We start from the raw sequence: 23,533 nt of genomic DNA on the forward strand, positions 1-23,533 counted from the left end.
CAAAGAAAAGCAGAGTGTATCTGAACTGGCAGAAACTATGACTTGTCTATGCTCATTAAATAGTCCTGAATTGACATTTACTCCGTAGTTACTGTAAGGGCAGGTAGAAGATAGTATTCTGTGCTGTTGCTGTTGTGTACAATACAGAGATTTTAAACTATTTTCTTCTTTCAGTTAATAATTTATGGCATATCAACCATTTTCTTCCTTGCATGACCATTGTGTATCCCTATTATCTTTGGTCTCTTAATGTAATATTAGCCATGCTATTCACTTTGTACTGTCCAAAGTGTATTTTTGGAGCCAGATGAATCAAACTAGTGCGCTCCACTTCCTGTGGTACAATGTGTTGGATCTTAATAAACAAAATTGTCATCAAACCAGGCTTGGGATTGTGCAATACAAAATAAGATGTTATACAAATATGGAAAACTGCTATCGCACATTTTGCACATTCAAACGTGGCTTTCAGTGAAAGAGAAATGTGCCTTTAAGACTGGTTCTTACAGGTGACATCAAGATTTTCATGTACACACACATCTGGGGAACTGGACTTGCTTCATCTGGCTCGATATACTCTGTGTGCATTTTATTGTATATATGTGATTTTAACTCTTAACTGTACATTAAATAGTCGATACACACTTAACTATGTGTAATGCACTCGTCTTAAACTCAGACCTCAGACAGGTCTCAGGGAGCATACGTTAGTGTCACACACATCCAGGTAATTAAGTGGTATTTAAATCTAAGTGTGATGAGGGTCTTTTGCTTTTTTGTCAACCAGCTGAGATCAAATCAGAGCTGCACAGCTTAGATTAAGGAGAAATTACCAAATACAGAAAATCTTCATCGAAACTTTAACTGATGCTGAATTTGGGCTTGAATTTTACCATTATAGAAAACCAACGCTGAGCTTTCAGGGTCGTTAAGCAATGTGTTCAGAGTGAAACCTGGTGTACAGGTCAAACCTTTTATCCACCATGTAAAACATAATTCCCAAAACTCAGCATTTATTTAGGTGACTATCGATATGTGAGCTGTGCAAATTATTGTGATCATGATTGTATCTTCCCATCTTCTCCAGCAGATACCACCTATAAGGGATTTGTTTGAAAGTTCCCGAGCAGCTACTAAATGGACCATGTAACGAGAGAACTACTGTTTCCAAGGTCAGGAATGAACTTCAAATACCAAAAGCAAATATATGTTTTTAGTTGACTTTACTGAGTCTTACTGGCTGAAATATACACAATAAACCAACAATATTCATCCCAAGTTCTACTAACAAAACAAATATACTAGCAAAGTGCAAAATCCAAATTAAAATTCAGGCTATACAAAGTAACTACATTTGAAATGTCCTGTCATCGTGAGATAATGAAATGAAAGCAAATGTTTTTTGTTTGTTCTTTTTCATAACTTAATCCACACAAAACCTCCAACATTTTAAATCCCTAAAAAGAGCCCACTAATTACTATAGAGCGGAGGGTTTTTTTATAATTTAAAAGGAATTTCTTTACCAAAAGCAAAAAAAAACAAAAAAAACAAAAAAACAAAAAAACTTACAAGCAAACATTCCATCAGTAATAAATACATGCATCCATTGTATCAGCTTACATCAGTAAAATAAGCACTGTCCTCTTTAGGACAGCTACTTAAAACAATTAGACAAATGTTGGTTTTCAGGGGAAGTGTAGCACTGCTGTAATCTGAAGTAAAACAACATCGCAAGCTGTTAACCATGTTAATTTTTTAAGTAACCAAGAATGGAAACAGCTAATGGTGCAAAACAATCACCAAAACGCAGACAGTCTGCATTTTTTATCTCTAACTATTAAACGTATTTCAGAAAGATGATGATAAAGGTGATGTAAAAAAAAAAAAAAGCAATGTGGAAATGGTCAACTAGGCATTAGTATTGGCCCATTTACTGATAACCAGCTAAGATCCTGGTTGTCAGTGTTCAATATATTTCATTGTATTGATAACTTAATGACTTTAAATAAAATTGTCAGTTACAAAGTGCACAAAAGACAAATGCAAAACAGTAAATAAAAAGCCTGAGTAAAGAAAGTTACTCGCTTCACATGCTATTATACAATCTTGTAATAGTTAGTGGGACAATTACACTGTTGGTGTGTGAAGCATAACTAATAGAAGTTTTTAATCTATTCTGGTCTAAAGTGGGAAAAAAATTTCAATAACACATTTCTAATTTCCTAGAATGTTTACAGGAAAGAGGAACATAATTTGGTCCTAAGTACAGGGAAATACTCCATTAACAATAATTAACAGTTTATGTAACCTTTAAAAGGATTCTTGCAAATTCTCAATGCAGATCAAAACACAGTTAAGGAAAAAATGTTTCCAGTAATAGATTAAAAAATTGTAAATATTAATTCTGTATTTATGTTGGGTGATCATTTAAACAGTATTTCCCAGTTGTTAGTACCAAATGACATAGATCTAACCAGAAAACTTCTCAGGAAATAAAACAAACCTGTACCTGCATCATACAAATAACACACAAGCCTAAAAGGGGGTAACATTGACTTTAGCTTTTATAGTAATAAAAAGAAGTCACCTCCAGAACTTGTAAATTTAATCTATATAACTTTTTCATTTCTTACATTTTTTCACATTCTGCCCCACGAATCTGTGGTCTCTTGTATAGCAGTTAGTTATGTAAACACATTAACCTAAAGATAATTCGGTACCAGTGCAAATTGCTGGGAATACGACCTTAAAAACTTCAGTCCTGAAATGAAACTCATTGGTCCAACTGTGCACACTTGAAAGCTACTTTTCAATTGTAAAATATCCCACTCAGTACACATGTAGCTTGGTCAAAATTCTTTAATAACCAAATTTTAAAAGTTCTCATAAAAATGTTCACTGCTTATGTTAGAAAAAAAAAAAGAAAAAAAGAAAAAAAAGTGATTTTTTTTTTTTTTTTTACGATTTCAATTTTAAAATTGTGATATTGTAATTAGTCTGGAAAATCCATCATCCATCAAGCTACAGTCTCTACCAATGATGTCTATTCCATTAATGGAGGCACATTTTTTAACTGCTTTATAGAACACATAACAGAAACCATCATGTTAGAAGGGCAGATTAGGTAACTGGTTTAGCACTGAATTTAACCTTCTGATCACCACAGATTCATAGGGCCTTGGTTCATCAGGGTCAACTGTTTAGAAGTCCGAAATAACCAGCACATGTTAATTTAGTTCTCTTGAACAAGAAAAGCTTTATGTTGGGAACCATTTCAACACATAGCGTACCCTCCCACATCGGTGCTAATTAACTGGGAGATGTGCATGTACCAAATTAAATTGCCTTGCAACTTACAATAAACTAAAACCTTGCACATCCACTAGGACTTTGTTCCACACCGAGGCACAGCAGAGTAAATTGCAGGGGAGTGTTTGAAAACTGGTGAGGGATTTGCCTTGTTGTAGCTTAATGAAACCACCAGAGAGACGGGTGATTGATTCTGGCGGTGAAGTTTCACTTAGAGGCTTTTAGTTTTTAGGGTGGGCAGAAATCAGCAAAGTAAGGGTGCTGCAAGGCTTCCTCTGCAGAGATCCTCTGGACAGGATTACACTTCAACAGGTTCTGGGTGAAATTAAAGGAAACATTAGTAAGTGTGCAGCAACATCAAATTTCCTGCAAGAAAAACTGCATACTGATAGCAAATAGTTTAACATACCAGCTACTACTCCTATAAAAAACACTGTATTGAAGTGTAAAAAATTTTAAATGTACACAATACCCACACAGATGCTTATCATAGTGAGCCTAACTACACCGTACACCACCATAAACACCATACATAAAAGAGAGGCAAGTTGACAGTGAATGCACCTGGAGGAGATCCCGTCCCGTATTACTTAGTTTGGGGACCACGTTCACCAGTGAGGTGGTGGCTGGATACATGGGATATGGCTACAGATAGAAAAAGACACGGTTAATGTTAATTGCCCAAAAAAAAAAAAAAAAAAAGCACAATAAGTTAATGTCAAATGAATGACACCAATCATTTACCTTGTAATCAGGGAGTTTAGTCATAGTCTGCCACTGTTCTTCAGTGGGCGTACCCAACAATGTACCAAGTGGTTAAAGAAACACTTTTTCCAGCAGAGAGGTGCAACCAGACTGGTTAGACTTAAGTGTTCATAAATCCATGAAGACACAGATCAATAGTTCTGCCTCAGCTAACCTCTGCAGTCTCACGTACTAACAGTATCAGCAGCAGTTTCAAAAAGATATCTGAAGATTCTTTTCAACTGGTCATCCACATCGTTTCCAGGGAATAAAGGCCTTCCAGCATTAGCCAGCTCTGAATGGAGCAAAATATAATACAGTAAAATTGGGATATTTTGATCATAAAACAACCACCCCAGAACACATAAAACCCCCAAATACACAAAGACAATGAAAGACACATTAAAAAAACACAAATAGTAAGCATAAAACTGAACCATGACACAAGTTGAAAAAGCTTATTTCCATGTTGGTCCTGCCCAATCTGATTAAACTGACATTTTATAATTGTACATTTTTACTTAGATTAAATACGCTCACCAATCTCTTTACCAATTTTTACAGTTTTAACTCTATCCCATTACCACAAGACAACAAAACTGCAAATATAATTGTGTCAACAACAACAAACAAACCTGCAAATATGCATCCAGCAGACCACATATCAATTGAGGTAGAATAAAGTTTAGCACCAAACAGCACATCTGGAGGCCGGTACCACAGGGTCACCACCTACGTACAAATCACCAAGCTCAGTGTAATAATCAGACCAATCAGAACCATTATCTCATACAAACCAATGTTAATACAACTGTTCAGGTATTCTTTTGTAATAACTAATATTATTTTAAACTGACACAGATTTCACAAAAAAAAAAACAAAAACAAAAACTGAGTGCTGTCACTTATACTAACTAATGGTGAACCTACATCTGTGTCTGCTTTACATTATAACTTCTTGGCATTTGTAGTATTTCAGTTATATTTCCTAGCGTTTATGAAAAAGTTAGAATTCCCTAAGAGTGTGGGTGGTTGGAAGTGCTAATATTTCAGGCTGCAAAACTCTAGTACAAATGTTAACTGTGTTACCACCTGTTACAGAACTTTTTTTTTTTACAGTCATTTAAAATCATTTTTCCAGAGTCAATTTTACAGAGAAAAGTGAATAGATGCATTTTACACTTCAAAGTAATTTGAAAATGGCCCATTGTTTTGTTAAAGAACAGAGAGAAGCCAAAATATAATTTAAAATAATATGTAGTACTGAAGCTCCTTCTTCTGACTGACTTCACATATTTTTGGACAAAAGTATCTTCCAAAGCAATTATGTTACTCTCTTGGTTTAATGCCCAATTTGTTATAGAAGAGTTTGGATTCATCTGGATTAATTGTTTTAAGGTGTAGACTTTCAAAAATAAAATGTGGCCATGGAAACCTATTTTTAAAATGCAAATGATAACATGAGTAATGCAGTTCTTACAAATTCACACCAGTGATACTGATGAAGTAAAATAATTCATATAATACATTTTCTGAACTCAAATGACCTCCCTCCAACTCTTGACGCTTCCAACTCTGTTCCCCTCTCGGTTTTTCTGCTTATTACATTTTCAAATCTGCCCTGCTTCTCTGGGGGGGGGGGGCTGCTCTGGGGGGGGGGCTGCTCTGCCCTGCTCTGCCCTGCCCCCCCCATGAGATTGGCTTCTTGCCGTAGCCCCGGGGTCAGCCAACCAAAACCACTAAACCTTTCAGAGGCTTGCCTGTCATTTTTCTGATAGCATTGACAACAACAAAAACAATCGACCAGCACCACTTAACCACAACATTCCACTCTATTCATCAAGTTAATAGCTCAACCTCAAGACCTGAAATTGAAGCATCAACTGTGCACACAAATAAGACCACAATGAGACAAGGGTATTTTAACAGCCTCAAAAAAGCATTTAGAGTCGAGAGACATCTCTAATTTCAGTCAATGTTGTTGCAGTTTGCTAAGCAGATGAAACTACTGTGTCATATTTTAAAATTACCTTTAATACTCATATAGATTTTTGTGGCAGTCAAAATGTACACAACTCAATCTCTGGCATACCTCATCTTTAGATGTTGCATGTGCCAATGCAAAAACCTATGCATGTTCCCACAGGTTACAGACTTTAGCTTAGAGCACTCAGATGTTAGCACCTGCTGTGTTAATCATGTACAGTACAACCTACCTCTGCTGAGTAACACCTCACAGGAATGCCAAAGGCCCGAGCCAACCCGAAGTCAGCCAGTTTCAGCTCCCCGTTCTGTGGACACAGACACAAGCTAGGAAAATTATAACGCGCACTGATAAAATAAAGCTTCTGCAGTGCAGCAGCTCATGTTCAGAAATTTTGACAAAATATTAGTAATGAGCTAAATTTCCAGAATGAATAATCTCTTTGCTTTCATTTAATAAAATGGAAATGGTATTCTGACAAAGCTGAATGATTTGCTCAGACAAATTTTTAACAAAACTTCAGGGCAGAGTCCAAAGACACCGAAACACTCACTCTGTTGATGAGAAGATTCTGTGGCTTCAGATCTCTATGGAGAACATTTCGACTATGACAGAAAGCAAGGCCTTTCAACAGCTGATACATGAATGACTGCAGAGGAAAAACCAAGAAATACTTCAGTCAGTATTCAGAGATTAATAAACTCTAACCAACTACACAGTCGACAGTCAGAAGTCACGGATGTTGCTATCTAACACTATCCTCTGTACTATATGCCTTTACGCTGGCATACTGATTTTGGTCAAACTCTCTTCATAAATGATCGAGGATGTTTAATAACCCACCTTGACAGTTTCTGGGTCTAGATCACCATTGCAGCTGTCAAAATATTTCTTCAAATCCTGCAATTAATAAGATACATTGATGAGACTCAGAAGAGAGTCCAGTCCCGCTGTATGTTGCAGATCATGCTGCTCACCTGATCACAATATTCAAAAACCAAAGTTAACTTCTTGTCACTGTGCAAAACATCATGTAGCCTGGAGGAGAGAGAACAACTTTTACTTGATGTTTGTTGACATTTGGGTTAAATTTGGGTTAATTGGCACCAGCCAATCCAACAATCAGTGAGCCATGATCTCCATAAAAGCAGGCGCATGAAGTTCAGGCAAACTTCTGACCTGACAATGTTTTTATGCTTGAGTTCCTTCAGAAGACAGATTTCTCTCAGAGCAGAGCTGGGCACCCCCTGGAAAATAGCATTAGCATTAGCATTAGCCTTCTGACCACTTGCTAGCATGGATATACACTGATGTGGAAAGGATTTTATTCATGGACACATACCTCATCGTCATCGTCCAGTCTCACTCTTTTTAAAGCCACAATTTCGTGGGTTTCTCTGTTTTTAGCCTTGAATACTGTCCCGTAGGTTCCTACAGAGCATAAGAAGTTGAGCTAAACCAGTCAGGCTCTTGATGAATGGCAGAGCAAGAAGTCCCATCATTAGCAAACTAAACCACTTAGCTAGCGTTTATAATAGGAAAGCTGGCAGGCAGATAACGATGGCAGAGCTGGTCACTAATGCCCCGATGGCAGTAAAAATTGCCCCGCTGTTTGTGGTTAGCTGGGTAATCAGTTATAACCGGTACAAACCTTAGGTTAGCTAGCCCTGCAACTACAGGGCTGCTATGTTAGCGAAACCTAGCTAGCTACAAAAGAAACTTAAATATCATACGAAACTTACCCTCCCCGATTTTTTCAAGCTTTTCATATTTCTGCATGTTTGAGCAGTGAAGCCAGCCTCAAACCAACTACCAAACAGCTGCCGGCGTAAAGCTCCAGACTGGGGATAAAGATGTTATGATAGCTAAGCTAGCGTTAGCTTAGGGCTCTCTGCTTGCTGCCTCTCCTCGGTCTGCAGCTGCAGCCTGACTTGTTGTTGTTGTTGGCCATCTAGAGGCCAAAAGAAGAAGTGCAGCACTGCTGAAGCCCCAAAACACCGACCATTATTCATAGGTGATCTGCTCACATCATCTCCAAACTGAGGACATGTGCGAGACTCTGGTGGTAAATATCAAAATCTGCAGCTTTGACTGACTGACTGTAGTTCAAGATACCAGCTGCGGGGGATGTGGATACTGAAAATGTACCATCTTATAAGTTTCCATTATTCACTTCAATTGATCGCTTGTAATCTAATCTCAAAATGCTGTCAGACTACATGGCGACTTCTCTCTATGTCTGTCCAGTGATGTGGACACTGTTTTAAAGAAGTGCACATCTTTACTGTTTACTTGGTCTATTTGCCCAAATGACCTCAAACACTTCTGAGGAGAAGAGATGACTTTTATTCACCTTTGTGCACATACTTTACAGATGTCCGAAGGATGGAGATAATACTAGCACATAAAAAAGGCACTAAAGTCAGGCTAAAATCATTCAGCAAGCATTCAGCTTCGGGGCTGCGAGGAGGCTGTAAAAATGTTTGTTGATTCCAGTAGCTGAGCCGCAATAAAATCAAATATACACAGCTTTAAACAACAATTCAGAGCAGCTGCATCAGGGCCTTAACATTGGGCAGCTCCTCAACAGATCTAGACAGAGTGAATGATGGTGACACTCTCCTCAAATCCTATAGTTCCTATTACTGTATATGTTCAGCTGAACATTAGTGCCCTCAACCCTGTACAACCCTGTACTTAAGTGTCCAAAAGAGGATCCAGAAAAGGAAAAAATACAACTTCTAATTATTTTCCATAATATAGTTTATCAATCTATAAAGAAGGAGACAAAAACAGAAATTAAATGTCGATTCACGGTAAAGACTGTACAGTAGTGTGATTTGTTAATCTTCACAGGCTGATCAAGTTGGTCCACTTAAACAGTGCATTTACATTCAGAAATTTGGGAGTTTGAGATAGAAGCACACAAGGTTAATTTGAATTGACAATATAGTTTATAGTATTCACCATGTTCACACAAGCCTCTCTCTGTTTATTTAAAAATAAACTATTATTTATTGTAGATTTGGGGTAAACAGTGTTCATTTCTGTCCCGCAGCTCTTTGTCTGCGAATCAGATCAGAATACAGTCCTCCTTTGCTCAACAGTTCCAAATGAGTCCCAGCCTTGGAAGAAAAGAGAAGAAGCTGTTAGATATAATGAAGCCCATATTATACAGCAAATTGAGATGAATATATATCCATATGAACTGCTGGCAAGTGAATGAAGTCAATCCTCCTAACTGCTTCTGTGAACTTACAAGGTTGTCAGACAAATTAGAGACATTTAAAATGAGATAACAACACCTCTATTTATCTGAGTACCCTACTTACTAACTCACCTCCACAATGTGGCCATTACTTATGACACAGATGAGGTCAGCTCCTTGGATGGTGCTCAGTCGGTGGGCAATGATGAGCACAGTGCGACCCCTTGTGGCCTTGTCTAGAGCCTCCTGCACCACTCGCTCTGATTCTGCATCCAGAGCGCTGGTGGCTTCATCCAGCACCAGGATGGAAGGATTCTTGATCAGGGCACGGGCGATGGCAATGCGTTGTTTCTGCCCACCAGACAATGTGACACCTCGCTCACCTGGGTTCAGAACCTAGGGCTTAGTATTTCGATGTCCCATTATTTCTTTTACAGTAGTTAAAGCGAAATGAAAGCACTTACCAACCACAGTGTTATAGCCATCTGGGAAACCTGTAATGAATCGGTGAGCATTGGATTGCTTGGCTGCATTAATGACTTCAGCATCTGTGGCCTCAGGCTTCCCAAAGCGGATGTTCTCCATGATAGATGATCCAAATAAAACTGGCTCCTGTGCAGAATATTGAGCAATACAATGAAAACCAGACAGCTACTGATGTGACTCATCTTTTTATTGGAAAGATTATTTATTTTCCAATTTAAAAAAAACAAACTAATGATAAGTGATCTTTACCTGATTGATGAAACCAATAACTTGTCCCCTGAGCCAGGATAGGTCAAGTGTTTTAATGTCAAGTCCATCCAACATGATTACTCCGCTGTTTGGGTCATAGAAACGCTCCAGCAATGATGCCACTGTGGACTTTCCTAAAATGTACCGGATTAATAATTTGTAGGCTCACTATCAGATCTGTTTGCGTATCACGCAGTGACAATATAATAAATTACCTCCTCCAGATTCTCCAACAATGGCAACAGTTTTACCCGGAGGCAATGTTAAGTTGAACTTGTTCAAAATCTCATGGCCAGGTCTTGTTGGATAACTGTGAATACAAAAAATTAATAAATAAATAAGTAAAAATGAAATCAGGACATTGTATCTTTGGATGTTTTTCTGTTTAGTTAATCTGAAATTTCAAACCTGAATGAAATATTCATGAAGTCCACTCTTCCTATCAAAGAATGGTATGGGATGCGTCCTCCCCCAGTGAGTGGGATGGTTGGCTCCAAAGTAAGGTATTCAAAAACCCTGGCCCCAGAGCTTATTCCCCTCACCACCTGTACAGAGGTTAAGACAGGGTCAGTGTTAGTAAGTAAATATTTCAGATTTCAAATAGAATTGTATGTTTTAAATGCCTTTATAAATGCTCTATATAAAAGTGAAGAATTTTTGCTCACCTGTCCAAAAAGGATGGAGATACTAGCCAATGACCTGAAAGATAATAAACAAGTTATACATACATTTTAAGTGATATATTTAACAGCAAACTTAAATAAAGAGAAATAATTGTGAAGTAAGTTTTCTGTGTTACTTCTGAACAGTCTGAGATGCAACCAGGAAAGACATCAGGTCTCCAGGGGACATTTCGCTGTTTGAAATTAAAGTCCCTCCAGCAAAAATAGTCCCCAGAACAATGCCTGTATGAACAGCACAAATTTCGAAAAACATTTTCATCACAGACACTCAGACAAAGAGCCTCGTTTTGTATTTATCTGTTACCATTTGCAACACACACTCACAATTCAGGGCGATATTGGACAGTCCTTGGAAAACCGCTATTCCAGCACCAAGATTTTCATTAACTTCACACGACTTGTCAACTTCACATGAGTATAACCTGGGGAAAGGTTATGTAAACGAAAATATTTTGCCCCAGAAATATGAGTGCATGGTAGTGTGAATACTCCCTCACTTACTGGAGTTCCTGTTCCTCCATGGCAAAAGCTTTGACTGTTCGCACATTGCCAAGTGCCTCATCTGCCACTCCTGTTGCTTTTGCCACCTTAAATTTGACAAAATGTTAAGTAAAGACACAATGAAAAATCAAAACTTCACAACATGAAGATAAGTGTGTTGAGAATGCAGGCTAAATAAAGATACAGATAGTGAAATAGAATAGATCATGTTTTTGCCCCTTGTCATAGTGTAGTAATGAAAATCAAACTGTACACAAGATACTACCCAGGCCTCATGTCAAACTATATTTGTCCTTACCTGTTCTTGTGCCCTCCGAGATAGTTTGCGGAGGAATGAACCAATGAGAGCCCCCGCTCCCACTAGACAGGGAAGGACAACCACAGTCAACCCAGTTAGTTTAGGGGAGATGATGTAGAGGGAGATGAAACACCCAACTGTCTGTGTAATACTGCGTAGACCCTACAAATATGCAGGAAGAGCAAGAAACAAGAATTAGAAGGATAAACTATTAAGTGATTTGCATTTTACTGATGCAAGATAAATTTGTACCTGAGAGATAACCAACTTAAAAGATGACTTGAACTCCTGAATGTCAGCAGTCAAACGATTCACCAGCTGCCCAGTTTTATTGGCATCAAAGAAAGCCACATCTTGTCTAAGACAAAAAGTAATGATGTTATAACAGTGCTGCAGGTGTGGTCGACCTATTATCTCAGCAGCACGACTGATGCAATACTAACTGCATGTGTCTGTGATAAGTACCTCAGTAGGGATCCAAAAAGGGTCTTTCTCATATCTGCTGCCACTCTCTCTCCCACCTTTGAAAGCAGGATAATGTAGCCAGATGTCAGCAGGCCCTGCACAAGGAAGTGATTAATGACCGGTGAAACAGCCCATTTTTCCAAAAACAACTGTGACTTTTTTTTTGTTTGTTTTTTACTTTAGGGACCAGAACATGCGTTTTATGACATGCGTCTGTAATGACAAGGAAAATTAGAACTTTGTCAGACAATAAGATCTGCAAGTGGAATATGACAGTCCATGACAGTGTGATTTTACTCAACTACTGTTGGAATACTAAGTTGTGCAACACTGACACATTTCTTGTGTACTGACCTGGATACCATACAATCCGAGCAGTTTCAGGGCAGGACCACTTATCTCGTGCACATAATTCCCAGTTTGTTCTCTCAGGTAACATGCCACAACATTCACCAGATCCCCAAGCATCAAAGGAATTTGAATATTCAAGATAGCTGCACCAAAGGCAAGCTGAAAAGAAAATGACTCAATTTAATGCATTAACATATATGTCACTACCTTCAGCATGTATCACATTATATTCCAAAATGCTGATATTACTTTTGTATGAACTGGCTTACCACAACAGCCCCAATGAGAGCAAAGAGTTGGGGTTTGACAAATTCCCACAATATATGCCATTTGAACTCAGGCTCAGGACTTTTGGCTGCAACCTCAATCTGGGTATTATTGTTCACATCTGCCTCACAGTAAGCTACATGGCAAAAAAGTTGTGCAGAGACAGTGAGTAATGCTGGGCCCAGGATGAACTTCAGAGAAACCGCTGGGAGTTTGAACGTCTCAGAGGCTGACCGGTGGACAGTTCTCTTAGTGAGGCTACAAATACGACTGACAGTATTTCCAGGCTGTTGTGTGGAGCTGTATCCATTAGATCTTGGAGAGATATACCACCTAGATATGACAAGGAATATTAATACAGTTAGACATTCAATAACCAGATCATGAAAGTTTACAAAGCCAATACCACAAAAGCAGTGCCTCTAAGCACTTTTCAGGCATTATGGCAGCTAGGTTTTTTACCTCTATCGGGGTAATTATCATTATCAGTTAACCAGAAAATATGGCTGGAACATATGAATGTCCATGATTGGGTGTTTATAAAATTTCATATATGATGCATTTTCTTTTGAAACTAACGTTTTAGAGCTAAAACAGGTTGGTGTTCTCTGAAGGTGGTGCAGTTTCAGGACCCGAAAAACTTTCCTGAACACGACTTAATCGATCAATCAGCTCGATTCTCACCTAAAGGGACGCGAATTCATTTTATAGCTCAATTCAATGGTAAAAATGTTGATCCCCTAATGGATTCATTTTGTCGTAGTCTGGAAATCAAAAACACATTATTTATATCTCACCTAGAAAATCGATATTGTACTGTCTCGTAAAGTAAGTCAATATTGTCAGCAGAGATTAATTTAATTTAAATTTGGGATACAGATCAGCTGTCACCAGCTGAACGAACAACCGATCACATTGCCCTACCGTGACAGTGTCCATATGTCTGAGGTTTTATTACATCGCGGGTGCAACAACAATGATCGCACAGGAGCCGCGATGATTGTTTTATTCCACAGTATTTGAAACATGTTTTGTCTTATTTCAAAGACACCAAACACATTAGGTCAAAGCAGTAGTTAAGCACTGCAGTAATCCAGTGACAACTCGGAGGCTGCCATGTTGATTCTGACCCAGAATGCATTTCGGTGCCTCTTACGATGGCTATGCTATAATACATACACGCTTTTTACTGCGAGTGTTGGTTTACTACAAGAGCGTTGTATTTATTTTACACCATGCACTATTTTGAGGACTTTTAAGGGATTTGTATAACATGTTTTCATAGAGCTACTTTTTGCAGGAAAACCACAGAAAACTACAACCGTTTAAAGGAAATGACAGACCAATGGCGCATTAGAAGAACTCACGTAAATTGTAACAACAAAACAACCGAGAGGCAAAAACGTTCACATGAAACTAACAAATCTGAGTTGGATATATGTGATTTTTCCGACTATAGCTCACTTTTGGTGAAATTAATTTTGGGTCTGGTATTTAAATGGATAAATACAACAGATTCAGCAAACTCTGAGTACCGTCACAAAAACAATGCAGCAATAGTAACATATGCGAAGTGTTGTTCTGAAGTATTTAAAAGCTTAACGCCTATTTTGAATACTGCGTTAAACCCTCAAAATCGGAATAATGTGTGAGTTTTCGTCTTATTATTATTATTATTATTATTATTATTATTATTATTATTATTATTCCGATTTTACCGACGTTTCATGAATGCATCCTTAACCCCGAAGTGACGTCAATGACGTTTTGTTGACATTTGTTTATCGAAGACAAAAACAGTGGACCCAACACAGGATTGTGTATTTTTGGACGCAGTGTGGCGGACGTCGGAGCTGACTGAAGTCCGTTGTGTCGCTATTGGGACCCGGCTGTGTGGACTAAACGAGCGGCGGGTCGGACTTGGCTCCGACCAAAGGACGGAGGAAGATCCCCAGCGGCAGATGGACGGACCAGGACGGGAACAAAACAAACCGTTGTCACCCTGACTACACGAGTGGCTGAATCATCCAGAGGCTAGCCAGCTATCATTTGGCTTATGTGCTTAGCTTGCACGTAGCACTTAGCGGTTACCTAACTTATATTTGTCCACCTAAACGGAACCTCTTCTCAGCATTTACGATGTCACTGCCGTAGTGTTGGGTTTCACGGCTGCCTTCTGTAAGTCTAGCAAGTTAGCGAGCTAACATTAGCCGTGCCTAACGATCCCTTTTATTGAGCTGCTCTGGCTGCCCAGTAGCTAGTTACAGATATGTAGGTGACGCTGTGACACTGCATCAGTTTCAGAAAGTGTTTACTACCAGTAGCTCGCCATTTGGGAAGTGACTCTGAGAATGTGAAGCACAATGGCCAACCTTGAAGCTTACCAGGAGTATCAGAGAATTGAGGACTTTGAGGAGGACTCGCCACCAGGAGAGGAGGACCTACTGGTGCATGTGCCCGAAGGCCTGAAAGGTAATCATGCCAGTAAGACAGAAGTACAGATGATCTTTAATGTAAGTGGCATTAAACATGTCATCGCTGACAAATAGGCAGGTTGTCTGAGTTCAATGCTCTTATCTCTATTGCAGATTCATGGCACCACATCAAGAACCTGGATAATTTCTTCACAAGAATATCCTTCAAATCACAGAAGCTTAGTAGTTGGTTTACAAAAGTGGGCTGTCATCGTGTGTGTTGGTGGCATCATGTCATGGTGACTCACTAACTTATGGAGATGATGTGAGCCGTCAGATTTAAAATATGCTGAATGTCCTGTTTACTTTTACAGTGCTGCTGTAGGAATCAGTGTGACAGATTTTTTTCCTGAAAACCTTACATTGTACGTAAACATTTGCATTAGTGTCCTCAGTGTCAAATATGAGGTGTTTTCCGTTTGTTATTTCAGACTTTCCTTAACCAGCCTTTCCACATCTATCATTTTCACCAAAAGAATGGCTTTGCCTGCATGATGTTATCAGAGTTCTTTGAACTTGTGTAAGTAAAAGGAAAGAAGAAATAATTTGTCAGATATGAGAATATGCTTTTAATTGAAATATTAGGACATTGACTTCATTCCAACCCTTAGAAAAGTAATGTTTTCAGTTCCAACTAGATGTTTGTTTTCAGTAAGGTAGAGGCGTTACTTACACCGGTAATTTTTCATGTTGTTGTGACAGCTAAATGGGCCTCAGGCATCACCATGAAAAAGTTCAAATAGATAATGTCAACAGCACCTACATACTAATCCAATCTTAGCTTTTCACTTAGCAAAATTTGCTTTGTTCTACTTATTCATTCCATCAAACCATCAGTCTCGGATAGTGTTTAATTTATGATCTTCCAGACTGAAATATCCTGCCAGTAGTCCATTGCTGTAATTTGGTCCTGGTCTGGTGTATGTCTGAGTCTGGCTACAGTGGGCTAATTTACATTCCTATTAAAACATTAGCTGTAGAAAATCTGTCCTCATAATGACAGCTCAAAACAAACCTCAGCCAGTCAATGTTTATCTATTTAGTAAGGGAGCTGAAATTGATATGTTGTAACCACACTGTTTGTATTAATCAGTTGTCATTTTGAGTGCACTGTTATTATTATTATTATTATTATTATTATTATTATTATTATTATTAATCATTAGAAATTGAATATTTGTATTAATCTCACCATACTGTATGTCCGTATTAATCCTTTGTCAAATATATGATTTTTGGATTGTCTGCCATTTTCAATGTCAAAAATGAAAGTTTAATTTCTCTTTTGTTTATTTTTCTCACCTTACAGTCAGTTTTTGTTTGTTGTCACATTCACAACGTTCCTCGTGAACTGTGTGGAATATGATGTCCTATTTGCCAATCGAGCAGTCAACCACACTGGACCAGGCCAGAACCCCTTGGACAGGAACAAAGTCACCCTCCCAGATGCCATCCTTCCTAGCCAGCAGTGCACTCAAAGGTAATGATGTTAAATAGTCTTATGGTGAACTTCAGTGAGATTTTTTTCCCATATTAAAATTAATGGACAAGCCAAGGTAAATTAATTAAAAAGGCAATGCAGCCACATAAAATGATCTCTGATGTAATTGTCTTTTCATTTCAGCTAGTTTAATGAGATACTTTGTTCTCAAACAGACATGGTCTTGGATATTATTAGAATTCATTGAGAGACAGGCCTTGAGAAGGATTTAAGTTGTCTGGCTTAATACAGTTGTAATCAGACTTTCAGACTTAATTTCCTATTCGATTGTGTTGGATGTGACTTCAGACTTCAGACTACAGTCACATTCACAGGGTAGAAAGATACAACAATAGCCTATTTAGCTATTCCCTGAAGTTTTCTAGATTTAACCTAAAAATTTATGAGAACTCTCTTTATTTGTCAAACAGTGACTGTTTTTTCTACTGCCCGCTATAGCAAGAAAAAGATCTGTAATCGAGCCGTAAGAGGTAAGCATAGTGTGCTGACCTATTTTATTTTAATAAAGTAAAATGAATAAAGATGAAATAAAATATAAAATGTATTATTTGGACTTCATCTTTGAAAAAGGGACTTATTGGTGGTAATAAAAATGCTGGGGCAACAAGCATTAATGTTCGTGACTAGAATGCTATTTTTCTGTCACCGCGTTTTTTTTTTTTTTTATCTCATGTGATGTCAACAATATGATATTTCTTTCTCAGTTTTGTTGTTTATTTTGCCCTGAGATTGATAGCTTGGAATTGCAACATGAGTTGCTTTTAGAAACAGGGCAGTGTAACGGATAGCGTCACTACAGCAAAGACACTGCCAACTTGGCTGAGGCAACAGGCTGACAACCACATGACTTCCCCCTCCATCATGTTTACATATTTTTTTCAAGCCGTAGCATTGCTGATGCTTGTTTTCCCCAGCTCTTTAATAGGCATTTCACCATCAGTGTCTCCCTCATTCTGACTGTCTCAAAAGTCAAATATCAAAGCCAATGACGTAAAACCACTTGGAATTCTAATTTGGGAACAGCGTGTCCAGCAGCTTGGAACCTCTATGTCCTTCTCACAACCCATCTCGAATTTCCCTTTTCAAGCTATTGACCAAGAACATTTTAATGTTTTGTTTATTTTGTCTGAAAATAACCCCTATATAAGATAATAGAGAAATGACTCAAAAGAATATAATTATATCAGGTGTTGGTTAATGTGTGTTTGTGAGTGCAAATTACTGATGCTCAGCATGTCAGTCATGATTTGAGCAAGTGTCATATTTTGTTCTGGAATATCTACTATACATATTTCTCCTCCAGATTTCAGAGAGGCTTCATGAATATTTTTTTCTTTATGCACATTTCTTTATTTGCTATGGTTCTTTCTCATCTGTCTCCATTAGGATTCAAGAGAACAGTTGGATTATATTCCTTCTCATCATGGCAGCCATCTTCTGGATCTATCGACTTGTTAAGGTGTTTTGCAATGTTCTGAGCTACTGGGAGATCAGGCAATTCTATATCAAAGCACTGAAAATCCAGATGGTAAGTGCTGCTTTCACTTGTATCAAAAGTGGTATAGAAAATGATCTGCTACCTTGTGATGGGTGTATTTTACTTACTGGAAGAACGGATATGATTAATATCCATGATTTGAGCTGTGATGTCATGCATGGTGAAGTTACTGTGAGCTCTGTGCGTTTTTGTCCCAGGATGAACTATGCAACTTCACATGGCAGGAAGTCCAGGACCGGCTCATCAGCTTGCAACGAGAACAGCAAATGTGCATACACAAGAAAGAGCTGACAGAACTTGATATCTATCACCGCATCTTGCGGTTCAAAAACTACATGGTGGCCATGATAAACAAATCACTGTTACCAGTGCAACTGCAGCTCCCCCTGTTGGGCAATGTGGTGTTTCTCACCCAAGGCCTCAAATACAACTTTGAGCTCATCCTTTTCTGGGGTCCTGGCTCTCTGTTTCAGAATAAGTGGAACCTGCACCCCAAGTACAAGCGAAATGGGAACCGCCTAGAACTTGCCCAGCAGCTCAGCAGAGTCATCCTGCTGATGGGTTTGGCCAATTTACTGCTATGTCCCTTCATCCTGGTGTGGCAGGTGCTGTATGCTTTCTTTAGCTATACAGAAGTGATCCGCAGAGAGCCTGGAAGTCTGGGTGCTCGGCGCTGGTCCCTGTACGGTCATCTATATCTGCGTCACTTCAATGAGCTTGACCATGAGCTACATGGACGTCTGGGTCGTGGTTACAAGCCCACTTCCAAATACATGAACTCTTTTACATCACCACTGTTGACTGTGCTTGCAAAGAACGTAGCCTTCTTCTCAGGCTCAGTTTTGGCTGTCCTCATTGCACTGACTGTCTATGATGAGGACGTTCTGACAGTGCAGCACATTCTGACTGCTATCACAGTGCTGGGGGTGGTTATTACAATCACCAGGTTTGTTTCTTTTCTTCTGACCATTTCTGGATCACTCACTGTTATTTATAGAATTTTGGTTATTGTTGCGTTTTTACTGTTATTAATCTTATAACATACAAACATGATGTGACATACTGTTTATTGAAGACAATTGATTAGTTTATTGCATCCATGTCAGAATCCTGCCATTAACACCTTGAAGCCGTTTTTACTTATGATTGCATTCATTTTGTGTATCATTCTTTCAATTCCAAATATGGAAGAGGCTTATCCTGTCAAGCAAACAGAAAGAGATTTTCAGCCAAAAGTCAAACTGTTGAGAAAATGTTCACATTTTGTACATGTCCAACAACAGGTCTTTCATCCCTGATGAGCATATGGTGTGGTGTCCAGAGCAGCTGCTGCAGTGCATGCTGGCACATATTCACTACATGCCAGACCACTGGAGGGGCAGTGCTAACAAGAGCGAGACCCGTGACGAGGTTGCACAGCTGTTTCAGTACAAAGCGGTGAGGCTGGAAGAAACTCATTTATCAACATTCTGAAATTATGGATGTATTTTACTTGTGATGATGGAAGTTTTTTTTTGCCTGGCTGTCTACAGTCAGATTGATAAATCACTTTTTTAACTATTTCCGATTGCATGATGTCTTTGTCCAAATAAGGTGTTCATCTTGGAGGAGTTGCTCAGTCCTATTGTCACACCCTTCATTCTCATCTTCCTTTTGAGGAACAAGTCTCTAGAGATCATTGACTTCTTTAGGAACTTTACGGTGGAGGTGGTTGGAGTCGGAGACATCTGTTCCTTTGCCCAGATGGACATCAGACGCCATGGAAACCCAACAGTAAGGGTTTTTCCTTATCTGATTTGGGACTGTACTTTTGTATGGGTAACCCATAGTCAGCTGATGTCAGTAAATGTTGAAATGTCTGAAAATGTTTATCGAATTCATATATATCTTTGGATGTTTCTGCAGTGGATGTCAGCTGGACAAACAGAAGCATCAGTTTACCAACAGGCTGAGAATGGCAAGACAGAATTGTCCCTGATGCATTTCACCATTAAGAATCCACGCTGGCAGCCACCACAGGAGAGCTCAGTGTTTATCAGCCAATTGAAGGAGAAGGTTCAGCATGATGCACAGAGTGGCCCATCAACCCAGCTGCTGCTTTCTGAGGCTCCTCTCTGCACCTCACTGCAATCTAATGAGTCTGCCACTGGGGTAAGAAACCCTACAGGCCATGTAGATGGCCATGTATTACAGACATTAAAGGCATAAGTCATCTTAATGAAGTAAATATCGAAAAACAAGAGACTCTGATGTTTTGTGCTAAAGAGTAATTCCCTAAATGTTCATTAACATAGGATATTTAAATACTATTTTGGATAGCCTCTTATTCATAAGCCATTCAATAATAAACTACATATTTTATCACAAAAAAGTTATCATATTCTTTCTATTCCAGTGTTGTTTACGTATAGTATTCTGTGTTGTTGTTTCCAGCCTGATAATCTGTTGGCCAGTGTCCTTGCTCATCCCATTTTAACTGCTTCTGGACTACAAGGACGAGACCACCACTTCATCCCACCAAGCACTGCTGCCTCCGCTGCTGCTAGTGTCCTTGCCTCTCTGTCTGCCTCTCAGCTTCCACATACAAGCCGCAGCCGCTTACCTTCCTCCATCCACCCTGAGAGCACCATGTATCGCAGTGATCGCACCATCATTGACAGGTTGGTACTGCATTATTTACATATGCAGCTTTATGTATGCATGTTAAAGCTGATAAGACGTCAGCACTGAACAACACGTTTCTTTAAAAGTATGTCTAACAGTGAGTCACGCAGCAGGAGCCATGCACTGTACTCAGAGTTTGCCTCCGCAGAGATGAGCCTCCATGCCATCTACATGCATGAGGTAATTTCTCAACCATCCCCAACCCCCTTTTTTCGATTGAGCGTTGGAAGTTTTGAAATAAAGTTCCGTAAAATGTCAAATTAGTGAGTCTTTTTTTAAATGAAAAATAAATGATCAAAAAGATCTTTTTTGGGTGGTAAGTGGCATTTCTGATTCTCTGTCTCTCCAGCTCCACCAGCAGAACTTCCACCCACAGAGAAGTTCAGGGCAATGGCAGAGTGCAGTGCAAATGAGAGATCTACATACAAACACTGGTAAATGGAAATATGGTATTTTCTTCAGCTACATTTAAAACTAGATGTCAGGAAATCATTTACAAGGACTATTCATTTGGGATTAAATGAGATTTTAAGTATGAGGCTTAGTCGACCCTTTCAAATCTCTAACACAGAGGCTGTCAAAATGTGGGAAAGAAAGAGTTTTTTTTTTTTTTTTTTAAAGTATGATATTGAATCAAGATTATTCCAATGTTCTTTTTAAGGCTTACAGGCACATCGTGGTCTTGGTTCCAGCATGTCCATGCCCACTGTTGTCCACCTTGGTGGCTGGGAGGAGGAGGAGGAGGAGGAGGATGAAGATGATCAGGAGATCAACAGTGGATCTACTCCAAAGCAGGGCACCAGGAGTAGTTGTTGAAGTGCCTTATGTCATAAGGTATATGCTCTATTTATGTATTTATTTCTTTAAGTCTAAAAAATTGCATCCACAATGTCTGCTCTGTGGTTCTGTATTCTGTGAAATGCTAGTTTGATTAAACAAAGATCAGCCTTCTTTCCCACCAAGGATAATTTGCCATGATAATTTCTCTTCTCTTTTTTTATAGTGTTTACATTTTACTTTTCTTCGATGAACATTGTGGCCTTAGATGATCTTCATGGAGAATTTAGCATGGACCTTTTAAAACATCGTTCATTTACTAATGGGAGGGGCTTACTGAATAACCACTTTCCCTGCACATCCACGCCTCATCCTGTCACATCAGGCAGACTATGGCATCAGGGAAACCATATGTCTTCCGTCCATTTCATCAAGATCTTGTAGCTTGTATAGACAACTGAAAAGTACACAGAGTCAATATAGTGTAATCATAGGAATAAATGTTGATGGATGTGAGCAAATGCAAAAGACTTGTAACAAATTCTCCTGACCCTCTGTGTGCACAATTTAACTCTTTTGTGCATCGCAAAGGTTTTACAGTGTGAATCTAAGATTTCATTGAATGGTGTCTTGGTCTGTGCTACAAAGACTGCAAGCTGTATCTTAGCTGCCTGAACAATTTGATCATTCAGGAAAAAAAGATTCAGTATTTGAAGTTGTGCTGTTTAACCCTGGTGATTTGTAAATATACTTTTTCATCTTACTATTTCTTTAAAAGTCCACAATTTTACTAGCAGATCTAATACTAATAAAAGATCTGAAGTATTGATATGATAAAGAGCTGACTGTACAGTACCCATACTACTGGAAAAACCACGTATGCCCAGCAAAATCCTATGGAGTTTTCTAAAACAGGTCTTCATACTAGGTATACACTTGATTTGATGCTCCTGTCTGTGTTCAGATTCTAAATGCAAATTGTATTCAGTATTATTGTTCAGTTGATCTGTCAAGACATCACTTCTCTCTTTCAATAGGAATGAAATTAGAGTACAGTACAGATGGCATCAAAATCACAATGCAAGAAGATTCCATTTTAATAATCTTAAAACTGGCCAAAAAGTCAGCTTTCTGCCTTAATACCCATATAAACATGCATTTAAATCCTCGTTTTCCATATTACCTCAGTGGTGGTGAAGAAAATCTGTTACTCCAATCAGTACCTCTTCAGTGTACTTCTGTAAATATGTTTTTTGCAGTGTTCAGATCCTTGTTTTAACTGCATTTTGATTTTATAGGCAGAAGTAAATAGACCTATTTCTTTCTTTTTCTCATCCTTTTTTTGTCCAGAATATGATATGTTTTGAGCGATCCAAGAAACAATGTGGAGATTTAAAAAAAAAACAAGACAAAAAACAACAAACAGGGTGATATTACTTTTACTTTTTTTGTATGCAAATTAAGTACACCTAACATTGTCCGTCTCCCAAAAAGCTTACATATAAATAGAAGTTCATCATACGGGTGGTTATCAGAACCTGTGTTGTTGCTTCTGTAGCTTTAGGTTTTTAAGAATTTAAGATGAGACTGTTTCTCTCAGGCTTTACACTTTCAAAGTAAGGGCATGAAGAAAGTCAGCATTCTTTGTTAGCTTTAAGAGTATTTATTACCTGCGATTCCCCAGATATTTAATTGATATATCTATATATAAGTATTATTTATTTCAACAGTAAAATTTTGATTGTTTTGCCAAATAATTAATTTTTAAAAATCGTTTCATCAATATGAGAAATGGCATATGTCACCCTAAAAGTAGGTTCAAGACAGATTTTGGATTTAAGTTCCGACTTAAAGGTTTTATTGATGTGAAATTTGAATGCCCAACTGCCTGTTGATTGTAATTTACACTTAAAATAAACTGTGACTAAATCTGCTTGTTGCCGTAGTGCATAAAATGTCACTACCAATGTCATACAAAAGTCACAATGTAAATTTCATCCTCCACTACTTCAAGACTTTAGAGTAGTTTGCATCTATGTCTTTGCCGTCTCATGCGCTAAGAAAATATTCCAG

The 23,533-nt window shown here is 38.5% G+C and overlaps 3 protein-coding genes across 5 annotated transcripts; 1 reads left to right on the forward strand and 2 right to left on the reverse strand.

The window, feature by feature from the left end:
- Nucleotides 1-1,216: 1,216 nt before the first annotated feature.
- Nucleotides 1,217-7,953, reverse strand: cdk5 (cyclin dependent kinase 5). 2 transcript variants are annotated; one of them, XM_029524154.1, is made up of 12 exons: nucleotides 7,781-7,953; nucleotides 7,381-7,469; nucleotides 7,218-7,285; nucleotides 7,016-7,076; nucleotides 6,882-6,938; nucleotides 6,592-6,687; nucleotides 6,271-6,345; nucleotides 4,690-4,786; nucleotides 4,280-4,349; nucleotides 4,055-4,115; nucleotides 3,875-3,955; nucleotides 1,217-3,625 (listed from the first exon to the last, which is right to left on the reverse strand). In XM_029524154.1, exons 1-12 carry the CDS (start codon nucleotides 7,815-7,817, stop codon nucleotides 3,539-3,541), a joined length of 879 nt encoding a protein of 292 aa, XP_029380014.1. In that variant the 5' UTR covers nucleotides 7,818-7,953; the 3' UTR covers nucleotides 1,217-3,538. The 2 variants fall into 2 exon arrangements, with proteins under 2 accessions (XP_029380014.1, XP_029380015.1); XM_029524155.1 differs by lacking the exon at nucleotides 6,592-6,687.
- Nucleotides 7,954-8,377: 424 nt separating this feature from the next.
- On the reverse strand, nucleotides 8,378-13,656 carry abcb8 (ATP-binding cassette, sub-family B (MDR/TAP), member 8). Its single transcript, XM_029524153.1, has 16 exons — nucleotides 13,471-13,656; nucleotides 12,549-12,879; nucleotides 12,283-12,438; nucleotides 11,929-12,023; nucleotides 11,716-11,821; nucleotides 11,464-11,625; nucleotides 11,166-11,251; nucleotides 10,989-11,086; nucleotides 10,781-10,886; nucleotides 10,647-10,680; nucleotides 10,390-10,526; nucleotides 10,197-10,291; nucleotides 9,982-10,115; nucleotides 9,711-9,858; nucleotides 9,379-9,629; nucleotides 8,378-9,163 (listed from the first exon to the last, which is right to left on the reverse strand). The coding sequence occupies exons 1-16, from the start codon at nucleotides 13,572-13,574 to the stop codon at nucleotides 9,080-9,082; spliced, it is 2,127 nt and encodes a 708-aa protein (XP_029380013.1). The 5' UTR covers nucleotides 13,575-13,656; the 3' UTR covers nucleotides 8,378-9,079.
- Nucleotides 13,657-14,296: 640 nt separating this feature from the next.
- On the forward strand, nucleotides 14,297-23,393 carry atg9b (autophagy related 9B). Of its 2 annotated transcripts, XM_029525382.1 has the most exons (15): nucleotides 14,297-14,724; nucleotides 14,845-15,018; nucleotides 15,135-15,178; nucleotides 15,476-15,540; nucleotides 16,330-16,500; nucleotides 17,908-18,049; nucleotides 18,217-18,965; nucleotides 19,303-19,456; nucleotides 19,613-19,792; nucleotides 19,925-20,170; nucleotides 20,453-20,679; nucleotides 20,770-20,863; nucleotides 21,033-21,117; nucleotides 21,345-21,517; nucleotides 21,687-23,393. In XM_029525382.1, the coding sequence occupies exons 2-14, from the start codon at nucleotides 14,910-14,912 to the stop codon at nucleotides 21,497-21,499; spliced, it is 2,421 nt and encodes an 806-aa protein (XP_029381242.1). In that variant the 5' UTR covers nucleotides 14,297-14,724; nucleotides 14,845-14,909; the 3' UTR covers nucleotides 21,500-21,517; nucleotides 21,687-23,393. The 2 variants fall into 2 exon arrangements, with proteins under 2 accessions (XP_029381242.1, XP_029381241.1); XM_029525381.1 differs by having other exon boundaries at nucleotides 14,297-15,018.
- Nucleotides 23,394-23,533: the final 140 nt, after the last annotated feature.

Source organism: Echeneis naucrates, chromosome 17 (assembly GCF_900963305.1).
Source record: "Echeneis naucrates chromosome 17, fEcheNa1.1, whole genome shotgun sequence".
Taxonomy (NCBI): Eukaryota; Metazoa; Chordata; class Actinopteri; order Carangiformes; family Echeneidae; genus Echeneis; species Echeneis naucrates.